The following is a 26,529-nucleotide window of genomic DNA, read 5'->3' on the forward strand; positions in this document are numbered from 1 at the left end:
GGTCGCCATTGAGAAGTGAAAACCCTCCTAAATGTTCTCGAATAATAGCGGCCTCGCCGTGTGATTTTTCGGGGCCTGAGAGAGGCGCGCCGCCGCGAGAAGTGTTGCTAATGAGTGTACGCCGTACGATGGAGAAGCCATGACGCATCCGTCGCATCAAACGAACGGCGCTAGCCTGGAGGACTGCCACACGAATTTCTTCGCACTGGTGAGTGATCAGTGAGCCCACTCTCTTCACTCGTAAGACTCATATAGTCGCGCATATCTGCTTCAATGTGTGTGATTTGAAGAATCGAAATGGAAGAATGGAGACGACGCAGGCTTCAGAGGATGGAATTGCCAGTTGTCCAATGGATGTTTAACGGTACCGCGTAATGTCGCGAGCAGAAGTCGCCCGGGTTAACCTATATATCGGAGAATTCCCGTGGGCAGTACTCGATCGTTCGTGTCGACGTCGGTGTTGTGTATCGCGCGGCACTCCCCTCCCCTCCCTCTCACCCATTGCTGTGTGTACAGGGTGTTCCAGTTTTTTCTGGCTGAAACCTTTTCCATTATGCTCTATGGATATAAATAAGGAAAATATGTCATATAAACATAGCTTGTTTGAAGCTTCATTAAGAAGTTATGAGAGAAATACATGATGCGAAAGGAACGATATTACGAACTGCTAGATCGCCAGGTGTGTCTCATGCTAGTAGTTTTTGAAAGAAAAAGCATGTCAAGCAAAAACTAATACGTAATGAACTAATACGAAAAATTTGATTAATTCAGTGCAAAAAATTTAAGAGTAAGACCTAAGGGGAAAACGAAATTAAGAATTCCGAACAAATAACAACTAACACAAAAAATGAAATAAAATAATCATAGAGTAATAAATTCAAACTTTTACCGGTGTGTCTTATGACTATTGTCAAAAACGGTAAACATTTCGAAACAGAGTATTAATAGGTAGAAGTTTGGGTTAGGTTGTCAACCTATTTTCGTTTTGCATTATAGTAACTGAGAGCTAGTTGCCATTCCTTTTGTATTTCGTATTTTTCTTAGAACCTTTTAATCTAGTTTCAAACAACCTATATTTATACGACATCTTTCCGTTATTTGTTCATAACACACTAAAAAGTTTGATCGAGCAATTGGAGCACCCTGTATAATATGTACATATATAGCATGTCTCGAAAACTATGGTTCAAGATGAGGAAAATTTTGTGATTCAAAATGAAATAACCATCAAGAATGATAAAATTGCGTTGGAGCCTCCGTTTCTGAGAAAATTGAGTTTGACAACTTGTCAAGTGTACGCGAACTTGATTAATTCCCGTGTGTATACGAGTGTACAGTCGGTAAAATCATTCAATACTTTGTTTTGTATACTTACTTGACAATTTTTCAAATTCAAGTTTTTTAATTTTGTTATTTTTAATTTTCGTGTTATGTGGAATGTATAGAATCTTCTTAACCTCGATTTTGTACCACAATTCTTGCAGTGCGTTGTATATACGTACGTATAAATACAGAGATTTACGAAGAAAAGGGTAATAAATAGTATTTACTGATGAGAATAAAAAATGTTTGATCAATATAGGTTCTAAAATTTTGTTGGTAGCAAAATTAGAAACGACGCAATTTCATTCTGAATTTAAAACATTATACTGAGCAAATTAAGAAACAATTCATTTGTGTTGATATATAAGTGATATTTTGTGAGAGAGTTTAATCATATCTACAAAATTCAATGGGTGTGTGTAGGTTCGTATAATTGACTGTATATAGGTACTTATACAGGGTGTCCTAGATTTTACCGTATGAAGTTTATTAGTGTGTTTTAGAGATAAAAATGAGACTAAAATGTCATATAACAAAAAGTTCATAAGTGCTTTATTCTTCTTAGTACAATTATTCAGTTGTGAAAAAATAATGGGAATCAATATCGCACATGAAGAAACGAATCAAGATCATAACAGATTTCAGTCTATAAATGATTGGACATTGCGATTATCCGATGTCAGACGTGTATCGATAATTTCGTCTTGTATTGATGCTTCGCATACTGTTTATTTCACGTTTCATATTTGTTCTATAATTTTTTAATTGAGGATTTATAACTTTTTTTGTTAGATTGGTACGAATGAAATGTCATTTGTACGAATTGCGGATTTGATAGATTAATTTCCTCCTATGAATCTAAATTTGGAAAAACTGATATGAAAGTTATTAGAAATACGAATGTTGCATTTGAAAACTAGTAATTCTTATAAATCTAGAATAGTGAAACTTGTTAGTTGAGAAAGTGCATCGAATTATGTCTAGATTAACAGTTAAACTTTCGTTTGAAGAAACAGCATTTTGTATGCATCAATCTAACACAACCTTATTTTTCTAGTTTTATTTTTATACTACTTTGATAAAGTTTGCACAGAAAACTGGACACCCTGTATAAACGCGCAAGCGTGTATACGCGCGTCACTGGGATTTAAAGTTTATAAGACCCAATGTCATGCCTGATTCACGTCGGCCCTGAGTTTTCCACTCGTGAGAGAATTAAGGAGGTTGCAACAGTGCTGACCACTGATATCCTTTGATTACCGTAGTGAATATTGTTCGATTGTTTCTAGCGTGTTATGTTATTGTTGTTTTTACTACTAATCTCTGGATAAACTGTTGAAAACGCGGCATGTTTTCGTCTCTTCTCCCAATGACGAGATAACGAAATCGTTTCTCGTAACATTCCTTTCGCCTTTCAAGGGAACCACAAAACTGTGCCAGACGATTATTTGCACCGGTTGAAAGTCCTCGTCTTTGCTCTGCTCTGGTCCGACAAGTCTAGGAATTTCTTTTCCGTTGAACTCAACTAATCTCGAACGTGTATGTATGCGATGCATACCGACCTATCAGAATATATTGATTTTTCGTGATACACCTGTCTGCGTGATATTTTGAAAATAGGATATTGATTCTTATTAACGTGACATTAGGCTAATTTATTCATTAATAGAGTATTTAATAAATTTTAAGTTAATTCTGAGATAGTTTCGCCTGCTCAATATAGATATCAATTTTTTAGTCTTTTTATCTATTAAAACATTCTAAAAATTTATTCACTTATGTTTAATATATAAAATTTATATGTTATATAATGTAAATTGTATGTTATTCATCAATATATTCAATTTTATTAAGTAAGTGTTCGTTGATGTCTCGAGATACCATACTCGTGAAAATCCCTAGAAATCGTTATGTTGAAGAACGTAGTTATACTTTTACAAATGAAAATGTAATACCTTGCCGTATATCATATGCTTTGGTAATTTAAATATTTTTACTGAACAAGACGTGTTATCTATTTATTCTTGCAAGCTTTCTTTTACTGATGCTTTAATGATAAACGTGTAACAATGATGTCATTAATAGGGATTAATATCCTAGGCGTATCCAACATCAGATACGTATCTTTTTCGTTTCGTCTATGCAACCATTTCTGTGAATAGATTTTCGTCGAATTTACGACTTATCTTCATTAGTTTCTCTGAACTTTCTAAGAATACCTGACATATCTGTAAAGTTGTTATTAAATGTTGTTTCTGGGGAAGATACACGATTAAACATAATTCACACGTGACAAAGCTCAATTATATTTTACCTTTTGTAACGTTATAGCTTCATAACTTTTTATCTGCCTCTATGAATTTAATATGAACATCAATCCCGAAGTAAATTACATACATATTTCTGTTTTGTTATATTTTACATTAATCTTCTTATTACATTTTTAACAAAAATTTAATTCTTTAAAGTATGTTACTAATTCAGATGTCAGTCGCTGAAAAGCGATTACTTACACATCATTAAAGAAATAATTTCTCTTTTTTGATTGTTAATATTGATATTTTTCGAATATACGGTTAAAAGATTTATTGCAATTCGTATTTAAATACAGAGTAACAAACATTAACGATAAAAAAATTCTGAATGTATGAACGTCTCAGTGTACAAATATTTAAATGTGCGTCAGTTCAATACGAATAATATTTACGCGCGTCAATGAAATAATTAGACGTTTCATAATAAAATTTTAATCTTCGTTCGTGTTCACAGAACTTGAATATGTATATTAATATTAAATAGATGATAATACATTGATTTAATAAATATTGAAAAGAAAGAATCATTGATAATTTAGTGAAATAAAACGCCTTCGAAACTGTGGCTAAAGAATTTTTTTACTTTTGGGACCAACTGCATTCAGTATCCACGCTGTTAATTTCTACTGTCTTTTCTTTTTTTGTAGTAAATTTGTGAAAAAATAAAGGAGCATAATGTTTAGTAAAAGTAAGATTGTAATTTTAATAACAAAAAATAGTAATATTTTATACATAATGTGATAGCCTAAATAAATTTTTACATTTATGACACATTCGTGACTCATGTATGCTTTTAAAGTTTGGTCATCTATTTTAGAAACGGCCTGTATAGAAGGCCTTTAGGCTGTCTCTCCCCTCTTTCTCTCTTCATTTTGACCATGCAGAATGCGCGCGACTCATGTATACACATACTTATCACGGGTATAACGGCGAGACAGACACATTTTTCTGTTACACTCGCAGTGTACCGCATTCCCACGAACAGTCAATCAAAACATCCACCTCTGAATGAATTTCTACTGTTCGTTTCGTATCTTTCTTATATTTTTCTTTCTCTCCTTTTTTTAACTTAATTTTATAATAGCGCTCATTTGGATAACAACAAAATGAAGAAGATTTTGGAAATTGATTTTAGGGGATTTTCCAAAGCAGACATCATCGTGATAAAAGTTGTTAAAATGAGCTATTCGAATGATTGGGATTTATAAAACATTAATTATTTATTTTAATTGATTAAATTTATTTAATTAATTAAAATTAATTAAACAGGGTTTATTTATCGATCGTTTATTATTATTATTTCGACTATTCTCCTTAAGATTTTTCTATTTTATTGTACATCCTTATTGGGTTAGATTAAAATTCGGGAAAGTTTAGTTGTTGCGTGTCATGTCGTCAGTACTGGTTTGTCGGTTGCAGGGAAAACTATGCTTTCGTTTTGGCTCCCCCCTCCCTCCGCCTCCCCCCATAGCTTTCCCCGATGAAATTCGTTTACGTCTGACGACAGTTCGTCGGCCTCCGCTATTCCGCACGAATTCGATTTAAGAAATTATTTCGAAATTATCTACTAAGGATATCTACTACGTAACATGACATGATCCTAGAGTACGGTATATTCTTGTATTATTTTTATCAATATTATGAAATATCGTGATTCTGATAGCATCTGAATTTTTGTGCAATCCATTCTTTTATTGGAGTATTATTTTATTAATTTTGAGGGTCTTCGTAATTATTTGAATTTTAATAATAACTCACCGAAATCACTTTTTAAATTTTTATTTACATTCTTTATAAAGCATAGTTTAAAAATTTTACAGTAATAGCAATTTATTTATTTATTTCTATAGTTAATCTTCTTATTATTTCTATTCTATTAATTAATTTTTCTGTGTATTAAGGATCGAATCCTTTAAAGATTATTGAAATGATTAGTATTCTTAAAGTTCATTAAAAATCGGAAATAGATACTTTGTTTTATACCCACAGAGTGACATATATAATTTTTTAAGCAGGTAAAACCTCAGATGTTTTGAATAGAATAACTTTGTTGGCGGCTTTTTGTGTACAGCTTTATAGTTACTTTGTATTCACGGTAAAATTCGAGTTGCAACGGCCTGGTAGGAGCAATGCTCGGTCGCAGTGGTTCTCAATACAAATACATGTATATGTATATACAGAAACACGTCCATCTATTATCAAAGATCTCTGAAACCTATCGTATAATTAACCTAATTAATTAGATAAGCACACATGTTAACTTTACCAATAAACATCTATATCTTAACATAAGATTATATACTGGATTATAATTCTTTAATAATTTTAATAATTTATTTAAAAGAACATTGTACCGATCAAATTATGATGAAATAAATATTTTGTTGTGATTTGTGAGGGAAATTTTTAATCAAGTGAATAATTATTGATATCAACTGTAACAAATTATTTTATACGTAGCATATTTTATTCTGTCACAATTCTCGATTTACCGTTATAAATCGAATGACGGGAAAACAGGCCAATAATTTCTCAGTTAACTAAGATCTATAATTAATTAGGAATATTAATAAATACTCATCAATTGCCGGTTTTCAATTGCAATTTAGTTCGACCCTCATCCGCCTCTTATTTCCCCAATTTAGTTTATCTCTCCTAACACTATATAAATCTAGAGAGATATTTTCAAGTGTAAATAACGAGAATAACTGTAATGAAACGTACGTTACAAATAACACGAATGTATACATAATATATCAAATTTATCGCAACTTGTCAAATTAACAAGGAGTGAATCTCCTCCACAATTCATTTAAAAATTAAAAGTTTGCTTCTTAATTTTTTTCAACGTATAAACATACTGGCAGAATGGATGCTAGATTACAGAAATAAAATGTCAAAAATTGAAGCACATCTAATTTGTATTCTTTTTCCATTGAGCCCTTCAATTCTTCAGATCATGATAGCGATGTGAGAATTCAGATTCACCTTAAAGGACACGTGTTGCCCAATTTAAGGTTGAAACTGTCTGTACCTTTGATTCAAATTGTTATGGGTCATCTATGATCCAATAGCAATACAATTCAAAGGTTAAAAGTAGCAGAATTTGTAAGGTTCCATTGTCGTTCTTTGAGTGGGGAGCAAAGTGTGCTCGAAATTGAAACTCTCGATCTTTCTCTTGGATCAAATTGAATCGAGATTCATCCGAAAGTGGTTTCTAAAAGTTTAGTGGTGGGATAAAAAAAAGAATGATGTTCCGAGGTCAGCTCGAAGCAAAAGTGGCAAGCTCAAAACCGAGCAATGTGTAAACTCTCTTGTAGTCTTAACACGTGACGTCCTCGCAGTGCAAGGCTTTCACCTAGGCTGGTCAAGCCCCCTTCGGCTTCTCCCGTTTCTCTCCACGGAGCACCAGTTTCAGCATAATCTAGCCAAGTGACTTCGTCGACGAAGAAGCCGCGTGCCTCGCGTATCTCGCCCGAGAAATCACCAGACCGGACTCTGATATAATTTAGAATACCCAGTGTCTCTCGAATCGAATTCTTCTCTCGACATTTTTACGTCGAACTTATTTTGCTTGAACTTATCTGACAATGACTGATAAATGACATTTAAGTAGTCTTCTCATAATTTCATGAAATTAAATTCAAAATTAGAATTAATATTTGACTTCGTTTGGAGCGAATGAAAAAATCTGAAACAATAATAAGGACATGCTAAATATTTACAATTTCCTTTGCACGTATAGAGAAATAGGAAAATAAAGAATGCCGAGATTGGATGGCTAGGATGATTGTGCAATTCGTGTACAATTTTCTGGTAAACTTGTCAATTAGACAATTTAATTACAGGTTCGACAAAGCTGCATATTACAACATACCTTGTAATTTATTTTAATATAATCTACGTGCAGTTTTTTTTGTATATCGTAATTAATAATGTGAAAATAATAACTGAGAAAGGAATAGGAATAAGGAAAAGTGATAATAATATATATTAGTAAGCAGGATGCTGTGTTTGAATGTAGAGATGAACTGTTTAAGTTTAAATAGAGGAACACATAATTTTCTACGTAAAAAAGTCATTCTTTCAAAGATAAGGGTATATGATTTAATTGTTCTGTTAAATATCGTTTATTTTATATTTATACTTTTTCACTTAATGAATAATTTCTCACTTTGTTGGTCTTGTTAAGTATTGATACATGGCTAGAATTTATTTTTTCCTTTTTCATATAATTTATAATTTTTTTTTTTATAATGGTAATTGCAATTTTAACCATAAATTAGACATTACTTCGAAATCTCGTTTAGATATTAATAACTGATTTCTAAATTAAAGATAAATGGAAATAAATAATCAAAAATTATTATAGTTATTAAATATCAGCATGAGTATGTATATAATATTATTGAAACAATCATATCTGCCGTAATACTTTACCGTAAGTAAACATAAGGAAAAAGGGACTCTCAAAATAATCAATAACAAAAACAAAGTTAGAAGAATCCATACAGCAAGTCGATTTCATGGGGGAAAAAAGAAAGAGGAACGTCGGTGGCATCGTAGAGGCGTACTCTATCCACTTTCGAGTAACTTGTACGCAAGAGAATTCCGCTTCGTTACGCACGTGAATGTAATGTTCGTGCTGCTTTAACGGCAAGCGTATAAGGAGGGCAGTAACAGAAATGGGAATTTACAGCTGTAGCTGCGTTCTACGCGCACCGAAACACGCTCTGCTACTAGAAAAATGAGATTGTACAGTTTTCTTCTGTCTTCATTGACACGTTCGGTCGGCATTGTTTCCTTCTGGTGACACGATCAATAATTCGATGTGCAATTGTGTATGTTTTCGTCTCGAACCATGAGGATTGCGATCGGTTGCATTTGGAATTATAATCGGTTGAAGGCTGCGTCGATACTTTGTCCGTAGTTATTTCGTTGTTCCATATGTTTTTGTTCTCACCGTCCTAACCAATTTAGTAAAATGTTTAGACCAAAGTATTGTACATTGATAATATTTGAAAACATTAAAGTAACAGATGATATGTTTAAATATGTTTGGAATCTAAAATCAAAGTTTCATACTGTTATGATAGATCTTTCTATAGTCTATAGCTCAAATTTTTAATATGAAAAGTAAATTTTTAAAGCTACGGAGTTTTGTCTTTTTGGTAATATTTTTTAATTTTAAGAAATTAATATTTAACACAATGTATTATTTGATTCATTCATTGATTAATCTTTTATACTCAAAAGGAGAGAGTAAGAAGAAACATTTAGAAATAAACGTGTAAAATAAACTTGTTAGAAATGTTTTATTGTATACTAAAAAGTTATGTTCGAGAAGATCACAACAAATACTAAAATTTGTTCTTCATTATACTAGGAATGTAGGGGCATCATTGAAATAAAGATAAATTTTATGGCCCAAGTAATGTGAGCCCAAAAAATTCCCCTAAAAATTATCTCGGTATCTTACAATTTAATATCCAACACAGACTGTTAAATTATTCGATAATTACACGTCTTAAAATTTTAGACAAATTGTAACCACTGATAAAATAGAAAATTTGGTAAGAGGGCAAAGACAGGATAAAGTAATGCAAAGCGAGAGAGAAAGAATCTATAAGAAACGATACCGTGGGAGAAAAGCAATACGAATACAGGCGCGTACGACAGGATGAAACGAGGGAATGTGGCGGACCCGCGAGTTGAATCCACGCGGGCGGCCTTGCACGTCGCCTTGCTTGTATTGATCAGCAAGCTTGACAGCCCCGTAGCGTTGCGATGGGCGCCTTTGCTCACCGATTATTTCGTCTCGTCGACACGATAGGCGCCACCGCGCGCCCTTACCTTCCCAATCGATTCTTTTTTCATCTTTTGTCTCTAAAATATAATAGAATCAAGAAAATATCACTTCTATTCGTTATATTTTCATTATTATAGATAGAATATAGATATTGGTGTATTTCGAAAAATTTTGAATTAAATTTTAGGGGTGTGTAATTTTATAGATTATTTGGATATTTTATCTAATTTCCCCAGGTATTTTAGGTTATTAGTATTTATTGAATGACATTAATGATAAGATATAAACAATTTGGAAAGAATTTTTCTTTCTTAAACAGGTTTAATAGTAATACTTCGTAATGATGAATAATATACTTGTCTTTCTGTTTACAACCATAAACATAAATTTTTTGCATCTTGAATATTATATATGTATACTACTCATAGAAAAAAAATTGATGTTTTGTACTTTTTAATTTCTAGTATTTGCATGAAAAAAATAAGTAGTATGAATATGAATCAAAAGTAACGTTAACGATACACGATAAAAAACTTTATTAGATTTATATATTATCCTACTTAATATCATAGGAAGTTTCCGCTCTTATTTGAATCTGTTCCGGTTATGTCAGCTGGCAGTGTGACGTAAGAAAAGGCGTATGTTTGATTGGTTGAGAAGCGCGCGACCTGCTCGCGACTGCGCGTGTCTTTATTACTCTGACAGACACATCGTGGCGCCATACGATAGACAGACGTGCTTACGGTGGCGCCGCGGTTCATATACATTGTACTAAAAACGAGAAAATACGTGGAAATTCTCTATTCCACCCTGCTATTATTACTGTCTTAGTGTGATTATGACAAGTTTTAAGTAACAGAAGGTAGCAAATGTTATGCATAACCATCTAATAAATAAGAACATGTCTGAAGCATATCGAAAAGGTATTATGCCTTCTAAAGTGTTTGAGATAAACGAAACCTTAGGAAAGTACATAACATCTAATTATGTCTAAACTAGGTCGTTAATAATACCGTTGTAATGATCACGACAAACTTATGAATCATTGAATTATTTAAATGTGTCAATAATTAGCGATTAATTTGTATTTAACAGTAATTAAAATTATGTCTCTCCATCAATTCTTTTTCTTTATCTTGTACGTAGCTTACAGCCAGTAACAACAAAATGTTATTTGCAAACTATGTTCAAATTGTAAATGAATATTAAGTATTGGATAATCTTTTGAACCACTTATAATAAATTACAGTAAATTTTTTTTATAGGAAAGGTATATAATTATCATAAAACGATTGATTATGTTTGACGTTGAGTGCATTTAAATTACAAATATCGTTCTCACGCATGCGCTAATAGCAACTGCACATTTCAAGTGTTCAGAATCGACTTTAAACTGTATATCGATTACTCACGAAAAAAACATCGACTACTCGTATAGAAGGCAGCAAAAAATGTATGAATCAGATGCGTTAGAGATATCAGACCAGGGTGAATGGCCTCTGACTAACCAAGATAAGATACATTTTTTCTTAAACATGGATACCTTGTATACAACTCAATTTCAACTAAAGTATTTATCTTCCTATTTCCTTCCTATCAAGCACAAGTTCATTGACGTTTTCAGAAAGTTGCAAGCTGATGTAACGGAAAATTTAACGTTCAGTGCAGACTGATGCGTTCAGCGGGAAATCATTTGGTTTCATTACAGATATCTGTATGAATATTTACGATTTATTCATCGCTTTCACTTTTTATTTAGAGCCCTCCTAATAAATACATAGTTATCATGTATTAATAATTTATCATTATATTTTTTATAAATGCTGTTAATAAAACATAAAACAAAATTTTTGTAAAGCTGCAAAAGAAAAATTTATGCATGTCCCTAACCTACATTGAATATCTATTTAATGTTCGTACGCGAAATTGTAGTTTGCAGTAATTTGTATCAAAATTATAAATTATTAATTATTTTATTGCTTTAATTCTCATTAGCAAAGTTATAAAAAAACATAACCTTTTTTTTAAATCATTATGGTTTCACAATTAGTACAATTATATTGTTGATGTCAAAACTGTATTATCAATATCGATAACTCTTTAACAAGATATTAATTACTTTTTAGTAGACAAAATTGCAACATAATCTCAAGTTCTAATACTAATCTGCACATTAAAGGAGAATCTTATTGTTCACGGTTAAATCAACGATTTGTTACGTTGCGTGACAAATGGAAATAGAATGCGGCGAAAGTTCAAGGACCGACCTTTCTCAATGGTCAATGAATGATCCGATACATTCCCTACAGTCCCTAACCTATCTTCGCTAATTGGAAGAGTTTGTACAAGTGTTATGTTATATGTGTAAATTATATATTTTATCATTGCTTTTCAGTTTCATCATGTTTCAGTTAATTAGATAAAATATATGACATTAACAGAGTAGATTACTTTCATACATCCATTTAAATTCCTTCTCAAAAGTCCAGCTAGAAGTTAGATTTACCATGCAATAGTTTCTCTTTTTGAAATTATCATAGTTGAACATTTTAATATCCTAATCACAATACATTTTTAAAGCAATCTTGTAGAATTTATTTGACTTACTAACGGTAAATAGATCGATTACCTTTTAATAAATTAAGAATTTTAATTCTTCAATTATTAAAAGTCAGTTATATCCACAAATTGATATTACATTCAGCATCATTTTGTTTCAGCATTGATTAATACAATACTCATTGTCAATATGCTTTTAATCATCATCATAGATACATTTTACCCATGAATATTAATCTTTATAAATAGTATATCTTTAAAAAGAAAAACAACCTTCTATCCATACATCTTAGAAAAAATTATTCAAACGCTACAAGTGCACCACTATATATCTACGAAATTTCTGTCTTAAAATTATGAGCTAGTCGTTTTAACAATTCTAGTAACTCTACTATTAATATTTAGATTGATTCATAAGAGTTTAATAAATGTGGCTAACGAGTAATTTTATTATTGTAGACGGATCTCTGCGGCATCAAATGGAAGAAGCTCGTGTGGGGCGAAGTAGCCGGCGATTTCGGGGGTACCCCCCTCGAGGACCCGGTGTTATCGAGCTTCTCGCGGTGCCTCGCGGGTGACATTCTCTGCGTGTGGCGACGAGTCGCCGCTACACCGGCTACCTCCGGCCCAGCAACCGCCTCGGCAACTGGAGCTGGAATCTTCGACCTAGGCATTGCACCCTCGCCCGCACCGCCACCCCTTTCCCTTACTGCCGCTAAGGAACTCTGGATTTTCTGGTATGGCGAGGAACCTGATCTCTCCGGTCTGGTGTCACCAGAACTCATCGCGTGTGGTGAGTAATGAAACTCTTACTATCCTCACGGACATCTCTAATTCTCTAATAGACATATTTTATAATAAACGATAGAGTCATAGACGCTTGTCTGTTTATAAGATGTGAAATTTATGCGTCTAAATTGAGAGATATACAAGGTATTAACCCCTTGCCCTATTAACTATGGTTGATCTACTACGAACAACAATTATACTCAAATGTAGTCTTTACTTTAATTTTAATCTGTCTTCTGGATTCAAACTATTGAAAATGATTGAGGTACAAACAATATACAGTATCTCGTACTGATTTTCATATCAGTTACAATATTTTAAAAGCAACTAGTTAAGTTTAATAAGCATAAAATAAATTATAAAGCGTAAGATGAATAGATCGATTACGAACGAAATGAATTTTCTAAAACAGTAACGAGTTGTAAAGTACATAAGCTGAAGAGGCATCAGCTATACGTATTATATTTAAAATACTTCTCATTAGAATCGAATATAATCATGATTTTCTGATAAAGTTGAGTTACTGCAATATAGGGTAACATTATTCTCGTATGTTAAATATTCAAGTGATATGAGCAAACAAGTCTTGGAATTTCTTCATTACGTGTCGAACTTACTCCTGAGAGAACTATAAATATTTCTATATATTTTCCTCTGTTGAAACTGATAGTAATCTATTTGATTTATTAGGGTTTGTTATTGGTGAGGATTGATTTATATATTTATGATTTATCTTAAGAACTGAACCAAAATCTTGGAAACTAACAATGTTTACTTTTTAATTCCTTTCAACTTCCGTGACATCTGTTACTTGTATTAGAATAATATGAACTTTAAACCTTCGATTACAATAGTTGAATCATAGATGATCCAAACAGTTTAGATTAGATTTGAAGCTTAGAGGGAAAAACAGAGAACTATTGCTAGTTCTTACAGAATTAAAATTAATATTAAAATTACAAAAGCCAAAAGATTTGTTATATATACACAACAAAATAGCGATTGAATGATACCGTAAGAATAACAGTTCATTGATTAAACGATCAAATCAATCCAAAAGCGATATAACGCGAATTCTTGTGGACGTCGTTGTAGAAAATCCCGTATGCTTTTGTTTCGGAGAAAGAAGGTGTGCAAAGCGAACGAGAAGCGGTAACGTTAGCTAGACCGTGTTTCTCTGCACAGGGTCGCTGAACCATGTACTTGTCTGCAACTCGGTGCGATGCGACGCAAGGTTCCATTATTGTGCATCGCAAGGAATACACCAATTGCGGAACCAACTAGTAAACCGTTAGTCTTGGTTAAACCAGATTTTTGGATGCTATGGATTAAAAAGAAATTTAAGCAACTATACATATATTCTGTCAAAAATTTTAATAAATCATCAACTATTAAATGGATGTAGAAAAATATAATTTTTTCCTTATCAATATATGATGAAAAACTAATTTTATGAAGTTAGAGAAATATTTGTTTAGCACAAATTATGCGATAATGAAAATGACGGTGAAAATAACTCTTTTGAATACACATATTTAGGAGTGAAGAATTCTGTGTGTGTCGTGCGTGTGTGTGTGAATTTCATATAGAAAAGTTAGTTAACAAGTGTTTTGTTACCAGTAGGATATTTTCAACAAAATATACATTCTATGAAATCTTTAATACTAGTGAAATCGAGATCTGTAATATTTATGAATATACTATACACGTATAGAAATTTAAGAATCTATAGAAAATAATTCAATTGAGTCCATTTGATTTTTATATAAATATTATGCAATAAAGATGTAAAATATAAATATGTATATATTGCAATTTATAAAAATTATATTACACAAAGTGGTATAATTTGTTTTATTGTAATACTAATTTATTTTAGAAAGTGAAACTGATACATACCACACACTCACAGAGTTGATGTTCATGAAGCGTAAAGTTCATTACTATTTCACGAGTAAAGCAGAATTACGTTGCTAAATGCAAAATTAGATTTATTTTTTGAGAAACGAAAATATAACGTAATACCATTATATCATAAGATAAGAAAATGTATATTTCATCTTAGATCACGAGCATAAAATTCTAGAATTTTTTAGTTGTCTCGACCAACATTTTTTTTGTCTTCTACAGATTGCCTAGCGTCGACGTGACTGGCTGTAATTTTATACACGAATTGCATTACTTTCACAATGGAATCGGTCGTTTCTTTCGACCAATAAGAATAGGCATTGCCTCGATTTGATGAAGAAAGTAGATCGCGGGAAAATAACAAAAACTACGTGCTTCTAAAACAAAATTCATTTCGTTCCTTCTGTTCACAAAACAGAAAAGAAGTGTGAATGTAAAACGTTTTCTAAATATTATATCAAATATTATACAAATTTTTGAAGTATTATCTAATACTAAAAAATTATTGTATTCTGATATTATATATATATATATATATATATAATAAGATTATGTTCTAATATAAATATTTTGATTACAGAAAGTGAGCAGGGTTCTTGGGAAAGCGGATTATCGTATGAGTGCCGGTCACTTCTTTTCAAGGCTCTGCATAACTTAATCGAACGGTGCTTACTATCTCGTGATTTTGTTCGCCTTGGAAAGTGGTTCGTACAACCTTATGATGGATTCGAGAAACACCGTTGCAGTAGGTACGTTCTTCTATTTTTGTTAATAATAATTTTCAACCATAGTTACGAGACAAACTATTAATCAATCTTCTTGTAACTTAATTCTGCAAAATAACTTTAGTACCATTTACAGTAGCCACCTGTCATTCTCCTTTGCATTTTTTGTGCATGGAGAAAGCACTGTATGTGCAAGTGTGGATGTCAGGCAGCATCCTGCTGTGAGACATCTTACAAGGACTTGCTTACAACGCACTCAAACTTCTCAGTCTGGTGTCAAAGGTAAGCTAGGTTCTACAAGATAATTTAAAAACGCAATAGTATATGTTGCTACTGCAAATATGTAATCATTTAATGTATCTTCTGTTTCAGTGATATTAGCTCCTTATGGACTAGCAGGTACATTAACTGGCCCAGTTGGGCGTACAGATAGTCAACTCCTTGAAGAATGGAAACACTTTTATCCGATTAATGGCAGTAATGTAGAAGCAGGACTTCCATCTCTAGTAGAAGTGCTTGTTGGTGGTGTTCGCATGCGTTATCCCTCATGTTATGTCCTGGTCACAGATATGGATGATACTCCATCTGATACTGCTCTTTCTCCACCAAATAGTCCTGCTAGTTACGAACATCCTCTCTTGAGTCAGCAGGATATACGAGCGGCTACCGAATTACCAGAACGTGTATGGGCAGAATGTACTTTGAGTTCACCAATTTCTGCTTCCAAGACAGAATCTTCCACAGAACCTGGAACCTGGACCTTCATTGATCCAACACAAAAGTCTTCCTGTACCTGTTCAAAGTAAGTAATACTTTCTTGTAACTTTTATTAGTGAGTCTAACTTTTACTGCATTGTATGTAATATATTTCATATTTTATTTCATGTAGTGGTTAATAGTAAAGTTTAGAAATTTCAGGAATTTCGCATTGATATAATTTGAGAAATTGTTTGTTAAAACAATTTCATATTTTTTCTCCATATTTTTTATATATATCTTCATGATATAAACAAGAAAAAAAGAACAATGCAGTAATAGCAATAGTAGTAATAATAACATTTTTATCCAAAGTTTGTAGTATAAAGTGAAAGTATATATAAAGAATAAGATTACCGTTAGATTTTTAACTATTATTTTCTTTGCACATTTATTATATGTAACAGTAAATATATACTTCTTTTCACTGTATTTTATGTTTATCTGATAATATTCAAAATAGCATAGTCTGCAATTGTTATTGATTCCATCTGCATGTTATAGCACAATTTATAAAATGTAGATTGTTTAAAATATTACAGTATAAGTAGTAATTTTTTTAATGGCTGTTGCTATATGTGCATGTAAATTTAGTTTTTGAGAATGGCTAGAATGCAATTATTTCTTGAAATTGGTTCTCTTATTTATGACAACAGGACTGTCCTATATTGAAAACTTTTATATAAAATAATATAAACTTTATGTTCCTTTTAAACAATACGTGGTAAGTCCATACCATAATAAAACTGAACATAAATCTCAGGATATAGTTATGATGGGTAAGCTTGTGTACTTTCTTTAAATTTTAAATAAATAATAACTAAAAGTTTTATTCAGATTAAACATTATATGTTTTATGAGGAAAAAGATTTTAACATTATATCATTACACCAATGTAGGTTTGATAAAATTGTAAAAATAATAAAAGTTGATATTAGGCTACTTATCTATTTCTATTCCACACGTTGCTGCTCAGTAAATCAGAATAATTAAGATAAGTAAACATATGAAAAGACGAGATATTAAATACATCGGTTGCAGGTATGCCACCCCCGGGGGTTGGAAGAGCCTGGCCTCCTCTCAGGTTCAGAGGGAGAGAGTAGATAAAGGTGGACGGAGGGTCGTACCGTTTCATCGACGCTCTACCACCCAGTGGGATGCTTGTCCCTCTGTCCCTGCTAATGCCCCCAGGTGGGTAATTTCTGCCCCGATATCAATGAAAAAATCATTATATTTTTTCCCATTCCTTAATTAATCACCGCAATAATGCCAATATCGTATGATCGTTATAATACCATAACGTCATCTTTTAATTCACATCGCTTATGAAAGCTCTGCTATTTATTTAGTCATAGGAGTAACTAAATCTAATTGCACGAATAACGCATTAATCAAACGTCATTGTGCAATTTTTCTATCTTCTTTTTGTGGGGGGGGGGGGGGTTCATTTTTAGAAAAATTATGAATATTAATTGTAGTAAAGCATACACAAGAAAAAGTGTTCATTATTATTTTATTTTAATACATAACAATACGTAAGGTGAATTTACAGTACAAATTTTATTACTCTGATTATTGGAGAGAAGCAGCTAATATGCATATTCCGTATATACTTTAAATGGGATCTATTACATTTGTGTGCTTATTAATACAAACTATAGTAAGTATATTCATACATAACTGGTAACCATTATATATTGTTACATATACAGTATCATGGTATTCATAGTTAAGGTATTACAAATATCAATAAATCATAGAAATATATCTCAACTTTGATTAAAATTAAGTAGTCATTATTTTTTATTTCATGCTTTATTATGCAGTTTTAGTTTTCATTTTATATATACTAAATAAACCGTATTACAGTATACAAGGTGTCCAGTAAAGTGTTTAACAAACTCACTCACGTATTCAACAAATCATCCAGAACAAAAAATGTTTTATTAGCTAGATATAAGTATTGATTTTCGGTAAATGTGTGATGTGGAGTAGTAGGCTGAGACTTCGTTGGACCACGTATTATAAAGATGCTATTGGCAGTAAATTATCATTGAAATTTTATTTAATTTACTTTCTTACTCAGAGGGAATAACGTTAGAAATCAGAAGAAAAATGTAGTTACAACAAGATAATAACACTTCATTATATTGGGACAAATTTGTTAAATTTCTAAATTTACTTCTTACCTTACCAGACACCATGTATATAATTGAATAAAAAAGCACATTTTTATACAATATTATCGAAATGCTTTTTTTTGTTTTTCCTTCCTTTTCTGTAGTTTTACCACTTTTAATTTGTAATAGTTTTAAACTATTTAGCTCTTTCAATAGTTAAAGAATGCTTTGCATGTGCATAATAATATTATTCATAACTTAAGCACGATTTTTGTAATTGTTATTTTCCTATTCGTGCATTGTTTGCTTCAATATTGTAGTTGAATCCATTATCATGTTTAGATATATAATTGTATTTTTAACAATTTCTAACATACAAAGAAATATATCTAAAAAACCGTTTCATAACAATTTTCCTAAGTAGTAAAATAATTGTAGGTGTGTTGTATCATAAAATTCTCTTCATAAAAACGTTCATGGTGGTAGTTGTATGTGTATCATTTTTTATTCAGCATGAATCAACTTATCAAGGTCGATTATAGTCATCAAATTTAAAATATGAAATATATCATTAATATTTGTATGATACCTGGATTATTAAGAAAAACTTAATTTATGATTATGTTTTCTAATTGGAATAGGTCTGTATTGAACAGAACAGAAGCGCCAAGTACACCACCAGGCGGACCTCCTTCTTATTCAAGGGGACCACCAACAGGAGGAGATTGTCTACCAGTTCCATCTGTTGGCTCACCAGGATCTCCTGCACCTTCACCTCTTCCAACTCCACATTCCGAGCCAGCATCAGTTCCACCAGCAGAGCCTACAATGCCTACTCTTAGTCCTCAACCACCACCCAGTCATACAAACACTGCCCCACCACTAACCCCTTCTCAAGGCCCAAAATCAATTTCCTCTGCATGCAATAATCAAGTGCATAGTCCAGCCCCTGGACCAACATTAAAACGACCAGTCTTATCCTCTAGAGAATGTGAGGATATATATCTAGAAAACGAACAGTCATTACCTTGGCTCTATGATTATTCAACGCAAGAAGCATGGCTCAATCATCCTGTAAAGCGTTTTAAGGAATCTAATACCAGTCCAGTCAATGTGAGGAGCAATACATTATATCCACCAATGAATTCTCAGGTTCCTCAATCTCAAACACCCAAATTAGAGATTAAGCAAGAACCAAACGTCAATGTTGTAAGTGACCTCTTTCATTTGCCTGAAATATTATTTGCATTTTTCATATACATTGTATTTATTAATATTCGTGCAGGGAGATTGCATCGGAAGAAGAACAGATCCGTATGAGTTTGATGCAACAGGTGAAGAAAATGGCACAAGCGTTGATGGACTTAGACGGCCAAGAGATGATCCTACTAAACCAGGATCGTTATTTACTAGTGAAGGTCTTCAAGCATCCTATAAAGATTTAGACCAAATCTTTGATAATTCCGATCCTGACACTTCTAGCGATGAAACTGTATGCATTGCCTTTCCTTTTGTTATTTAATATTGCGTTTGTCATTAAAGTTACAAATTATACAATATTTTTTATAGAATTTAAACCAGCTTCAAGTACAAACTCCCCCAGAGTCGAATAGATCTGGTGGACTACATGAAGAAACCAGAGTAGATGCCAATAACAGACATAATAATCGGGGAGTTGGCGTGTTACGACCAGAAGAACTTTCCAAAATGTTTCCGACGCCACCATCCTTAGAGCATAATCCCGTTGCTTCGCCTTGTCAGTTAAACGACCCTTTAATGGACCAGACGGAACTTTCTGTACCTCAACGACCACTTAGGCATCTCCCCGACATTTATCCGAACATGGGATCTCCTCAAGAAGAGCCAATCGATGATTGGTCCTACGTGTTCAAACCTACACCTATCTGTAAGATGGTTGGTTCTTCCAAATATGCTCCACTCACAAATCTGCCCAGCCAATCTCTACCACCTGTTACACTGCCATCGCACTGCGTATATAGATCTTCTTGGCAATGCAACTCTACTTCCAACAATTCAGATAAACCACTTCCACCAACTAGACCTGGTTCAGTTCAACAACAACAACAACAACCATGCCCTCCGAGTCCAGCACCATTGGGAGCACCGTATCGCTCGGCAACTATATCCGGAAGACCACCGCCGCCGCCATATGATCAACCAAGTCCAGCTACATCTACCACCTCTTCTTATTTGAACAAAAATCTGAATAGCATCGAAGCAGACACACCAGGCCCTACTCGTGCGCCAGAATCGAACTCTCTCATAGTGAATATCCTCTTAGGTGACACTGTGCTTAATATCTTCCGTGATCACAATTTTGACAGTTGCAGTCTCTGCGTGTGTAATGCAGGTCCAAAAGTTGTTGGTAATATTAAAGGTGCAGACGCTGGTGTGTATCTTACGCACTCATGGTCAGGCGGAGCACTGTTTCAAGATGATGATCAGATTAGATGCAGTTGTGGCTTTAGTGCGGTTGTAAATCGACGGTTAGCTCATCAAGCTGGTTTGTTCTACGAAGATGAGATGGAAATTACTGGTATTGCAGAGGATCCAGCAGAGAAGAAAAAAGCGTCTCTAATCGCTGTAGCCTGTGGAGGGGGCAAACCGTCGGAAGGCTTAGACGTGATACCACCTAATGTGTTAGAATTGCTCAGAGAACAGTGCCTGATCATACAGAGCTCCGCAAGCAGTCTTTACAGAGCATCCAGAATCTATTCCTCAATGAAGAGCTACCCGATGCTTACGCCTACTGTGAATATGTTGGAATTCAATGATGGTAACGAAGTGTCGCTAGCAGCTCTCGATCAGGGTAAAATTAATGGTACGCACAATGAAAGAACTAATCGTGTAATTGGAGTGCATCGATGGGTGTTCCTTAGAGCAAAAGGACCTCAGTGCAGTGGTGATATTGTAAGAATGATGAGAGCTCTACAACCACTGTTGCAAGATGCTGTGCAGAAAAAATGTACAACTCGAATGTGGGAGGCACCATATACCGTTGCAGGTCCCTTGACTTGGAGACAATTCCATCGTTTAGCTGGTCGCGGAACCGATGATCGCTGTGAACCTCAACCAATACCTGCATTGGTTGTTGGATATGACCGAGATTGGCTGTCTTTATCACCTTATGCTTTAAGTTACTGGGAGAAACTACTCTTGGAGCCATATGCTGGACCAAGAGACGTCGCCTATGTAGTGGTAGCACCAGACAATGATTGTGTTATTAATAAAGTAAAATCGTTTTTCCGCGAACTATCAACTACGTATGAAGTAAGTAAATGAATTTCGCATAACATATATGTTTTTATCTTTGATTATAAAGCTATGATTTATTTCAGATTTGTCGGCTAGGAAGACATACACCTATTTCAAAAGCGTTACGCGATGGTATTCTTCGCGTTGGAAAAGCATCAGTACAGAAACAAGTCAAGCAACCAATAGACGATTGGTTTAAACTTTTAGGAGAGAATCAATTAGGAGAACTATTGCGATTGTATGCGCAAGTCTGTAATCATCGATTAGCTCCATATTTAACACAGGTTATTCAAGATCGAAGTTTGTTAGATCCTGGAGACTCGCAACCGACCAACAAACAACAGCCGCAAACAACTATTCCTGTTACTGACACAATGCCAGCCACACCTGATGTAATGACAAACAAACCAGAATCAGTTGGTACGTTTTCATATCAAGTACCTTTTTACATTGTAAGTTAAGTTATCCCTACATTTGTTTAGAGATAAATTTACATATAAAATTTACACATTTTTAGAAGGAGAAAATCCTAGAAGTGAAACACCATCGTCAAACACAACAACAAATACTAATTCTAATACCGGTAACACAACACCAACTTCACAAACTGCCACGATACACACTAATACAACATCGGGTCCAGATGAAGAGGAAATCGAGCCTCCAGCTATAGTCGTTTACTTAGTAGAACCTTTCTCATTGGGAGGTCCCGAAGATGCAGACCGACGAAGACTTGCTATTTTAGCTTTGTTACGTGCATATTCGACAGCAGTTAATAGCATGCCTGAAAATCTTAGATCCAATATCAACGTTCAGGTAAGATTAAATTGTAATTTTTCTTACGTTTTGTTAAAAGATCTCGAGCAAAGGTAAAATAGAGAACTGAGGAAGTACTTCGCGCCGACTACATGTATCTTTTCTATATTATAATAAAAACATTCTTGTTATCATTTATATTTTTTTAATTATTATATTTATATTAATTTATATTATTTTAATTATAATAATTTATACACGTTAAAGCGAAATAATATTCAACGTTTTGTACATTGTACTTTTGTACATTGTACACATTAAGCAACTTACTAATTTATTTTCTATTTGTTTTCATCTTCAGATAATATCTTTGGAAAGTATAATGGAGTTAGGACGAGCTAGGGAAAGGCGCAAAATACAAGACGAGATGAGAGCTTTAGCGTTAAACGTGTTTCTACAGGGCCGCCGGTTATTAAATCATAACTCCACAGTAAAAAGTCTTACTGGCTTTGGTACCGCTGCCGCAGCAGACATTTTCCTTAAGAGTAAAGATGTAAGATGCATTTTTGTATTTTGTGTAGAACTGTTCCCTTAAAATAGACAATCGCGTTGCCCATGTGCCGTTTAGGACGACGAAAGTAGTAAAAGTAAACAGGCCATGACTCGATCATTTTCAGTCTTATAGTAATACTCTTGCAACTATACATCAGGAACGAAATAGAGCCCCGTACCGGTTGTACTCACCCGCCTACGTCTTGGCTCCACTACGGGCGAAAAGCGAAGCACCGGAATCTTTCGGCATCGCTGGACCAGAAGAGTGTGCAGTTTTGTATCTCAGCTATTGTCTTAGCGAAGATCAATCATGGCTGCTTGCGGTTGCAACTGATGATAGAGGAGAAATATTTGAAACAGCTACTATCAACATCGATATACCAAATAGAAAAAGAAGAAAACGCGCCTCAGCCAGGCGAATTGGATTACAAAAATTGATGGATTTCATACTTGGTGTAATGTCTCAAGGTGTAAGTAGCTCACAACAAAATATCAAATGTTGTTTAAAATATTGAACCATAAAAATTAAAAATAACGAAAATATAATTGAATTAAAAAATATATAATCAAATTGGATGTTTTCATACTTAGGTACAACCTTGGAGGTTAGTAGTAGGTCGTGTGGGCCGTATTGGACATGGTGAGCTGAAAGGTTGGAGTTGGTTACTATCCAGAAAAGCGCTTCTCAAAGCCTCTAAACACCTTAAAGAAATATGTGGTCAATGCAGTCTTTTATATCCGTCAGCAGCACCTTGTGTGCTTAGCGCCTGTCTAGTCTCCCTTGAACCAGATTCAACTCTCAGGCTTATGGCTGATCAATTCACACCTGATGAAAGGTTTAGTCAGGCGTCAGTAAACTGCCAATTATCTACACCACAAGATGTTACATGCACTCATATTCTCGTTTTTCCTACATCTGCTACCACACAGGTACAAATTTGTTTTTAAGAGAAAAAATCTAAATGTAACTGAATGTATAAAAATGATCATTTTTCTGCTACAGTCATCACAGACTGCATTTCAAGAGCAGCATATTAATGGACCAGAATTAGGGGATGATGAGCTATTTTCTGCACTAAACGATGATATGCCAGAAGGTATGGAAGGCATGGGAGACTTCAATGACATCTTCAATGTATGGCCAGAGGCTGGTGCTGGTGGAGGCCAAAGCCCTGGTGGTAGCCCACATCGTCCTGAAGGATCCCCACTGGGTGGAGATGGTGGAGGTTCAGGATTAGGCAATCATGATGGTCCTGGTAGTCCGTTTCCATGTAGTAATACACCAAGAGTAAGTTAAATGTTTATACATATTATCTGTCTGTAAATGGTTAGTTAACTGTAAAATTTATAATTGATAGGTAGCAGTTGCCGAACAAGCAGAAGAAGTTGGAACTTTATTGCAGCAACCACTTGCTCTTGGTTACTTAGTGTCTACTGCACCAACTGGACGAATGCCACCATGGTTTTGGTCAGCCTGTCCCCATTTAGAGGGTGTTTGCCCGGTGTTCTTGAAAAATGCCTTACATTTGCATAGTCCAGCAATACAGCAGAATAGTGATGATCTATTGCAACAACAAAGTGCACTCACTGCTCATCCGTTAGATTCACAGTATACCACCGATGTGCTCAGGTTTATATTGTTGCTTTCATTGATAGCATATTTTAATTTTTTAATTTAATTATTATAATTCAATATAATTCATTTATAAATATCAAAATCTATCATTTTATTAATTATTATTATTAATATATTTCAGATATGTACTGGAGGGATACAATGCACTATCATGGCTCGCAGTGGATGCGAACACGAAGGATCGTTTATCCTGCTTACCAGTGCACGTACAAGCGCTCATGCAACTCTACCATGCAGCAGCAGCTCTCGTCTGACCCACACCTTCTCCTTTCGTAGTGCAGTATGTGCACCTCTTTCATGCACTCCTTTACCATACCGCCACTTGGGGCTTTACGAGAGCAACTGGTTTCCTACGTCCGTCTTCAACTGTTTGTTAGAGACTTTGAGATTTCCTGGATAACTGGGAGAAAACGATCCTTCAAATATTAATCGATAAACCTCCAATGCGAAATACTGACTTTTTTTACTCGATTCTTTTTTAAATTAATACGATAATATGCCGCGGTCGTAGCGTAAACTTGATAATTATCGATGCACAGTAATTCTTTTTAACGTTTTTCTATTCGTGTAATTCGCCAAGCGAAAAAAAAGGTAAATAGATCGTATTTTGTGTTTTCCGAAAAACAAAAAAACACGAGATACTATTATTGATGACCGTACATTGCCGCATACCAAATGGAATCTGATGAATGGGAAGTAAAATTGCATGTGCGAGAGATTGATAGAACGAATGAACATGTGCGAGAACGAAAGAAAGTGAATAAAAGAGAGCATGTGAGAGAGAGGAAAAAGAGAAAGAACGAATGCGCGCGTATAAACGGAAAGAAAAGGAGAAACAAAAGAAAACGCGCTATAAGAAATTAACTTACAATTGCCTCTCTGTCGGTAGATAGTTCAATTACAAATCAGAATCTCTAGAAAATTACATAACCAAAACGTTTTTAATTGTAAATTGAATTTTGTACAAAGCTTTTATTATTAATAACGACGAAGTAATATAAATAATATTACGTTGTTTTTTAATTTTATATAGATGATATAAATGAAAAAAGAAGAACGGAAAAAGAGAGGCGATATACTTCTTTTTTACAAGTAAAAATGCCTCGTACAAGCCCCTGGTGTGAGATAATTGCATATTATATTATATTATGCTCGCGCGGCACTGGGTCACTGTTATCATGTTTCCTGGACCCATTAGCGCAATTTTTCGATGCTGTTTGACAAATTTTATTCAAATTAGGTGACCTCTATATATTATACATACATTAATAGTGTAAAATATTGTTTTTAAATAATTTATGAAGTGAGAGACATCGCCGAGATATTAGATAATTGAGAATGAGCGAAAAGAGCACGAGAGAGTAAATGAGAATGAGAGAAGGGCACAGAGAGGTTTGTTCTCTATAATTTAGGAAACAGATAATTTCACATACAAACAAATGAGCGCGCGGAACGAAAAAGTATATAAGGAAAAATAAAAAGACAAGAGAAGAGAATACAGGGCGCGTCTGAATGAAAGCCGATGATGGCTAATTGCGTCAGTCGCATAGTACAAATATGACTTGTACATAGCAACCCCTAATCCTCTCCCCCCTATAAAGTTAATTGGTTAATTTACTCACACACCACACTCACACTGTATCTATAGTATTTATTATCTGGGTAGAATATCATTATTGGGATTATTATTAATTATTATTAATTATTATTATTACCATTATTATATTAATATTACGAAATACAGTTTTATGTGTATATATAATTATATACCTCATTTCACATGAAGTGTATGTATGTCTTACAGTTTTGATGTTACAAGCATAGTAGAAACAGATTAACATTTTCATTTCTGTAAAATTTACCACTAGTTTAAAATTCACTGTGCATCATTTTTCTGGTAGTCACATTCTCGATATGTACAAAAAAGAGGTACATGTAAATTACTGTAAATTGATGACATCGATGATGAATCATTAAATCATTATAGAATAATTCTCCCTTCTTT

General features: G+C 33.7%; 1 protein-coding gene across 4 annotated transcripts; it reads left to right on the forward strand.

Moving 5' to 3' along the window:
* The first annotated feature begins 69 nt into the window (after nt 1-69).
* LOC122571247 (mediator of RNA polymerase II transcription subunit 13) lies at nt 70-25,105 on the forward strand. 4 transcript variants are annotated; one of them, XM_043734796.1, is made up of 17 exons: nt 70-208; nt 12,466-12,799; nt 15,284-15,452; nt 15,565-15,710; nt 15,801-16,230; nt 17,226-17,375; nt 18,946-19,513; nt 19,590-19,796; nt 19,874-21,595; nt 21,664-22,000; nt 22,098-22,396; nt 22,698-22,889; nt 23,014-23,358; nt 23,480-23,818; nt 23,892-24,176; nt 24,247-24,518; nt 24,646-25,105. In XM_043734796.1, the coding sequence occupies exons 1-17, from the start codon at nt 140-142 to the stop codon at nt 24,776-24,778; spliced, it is 5,997 nt and encodes a 1,998-aa protein (XP_043590731.1). In that variant the 5' UTR covers nt 70-139; the 3' UTR covers nt 24,779-25,105. The 4 variants fall into 4 exon arrangements, with proteins under 4 accessions (XP_043590731.1, XP_043590732.1, XP_043590733.1 ...); XM_043734797.1 differs by having other exon boundaries at nt 23,047-23,358; XM_043734798.1 differs by lacking the exon at nt 17,226-17,375.
* The last annotated feature ends 1,424 nt before the right edge of the window (nt 25,106-26,529 follow it).

The sequence above is a fragment of the Bombus pyrosoma genome, linkage group LG9 (assembly GCF_014825855.1).
Source record: "Bombus pyrosoma isolate SC7728 linkage group LG9, ASM1482585v1, whole genome shotgun sequence".
Classification (NCBI taxonomy): Eukaryota; Metazoa; Arthropoda; class Insecta; order Hymenoptera; family Apidae; genus Bombus; species Bombus pyrosoma.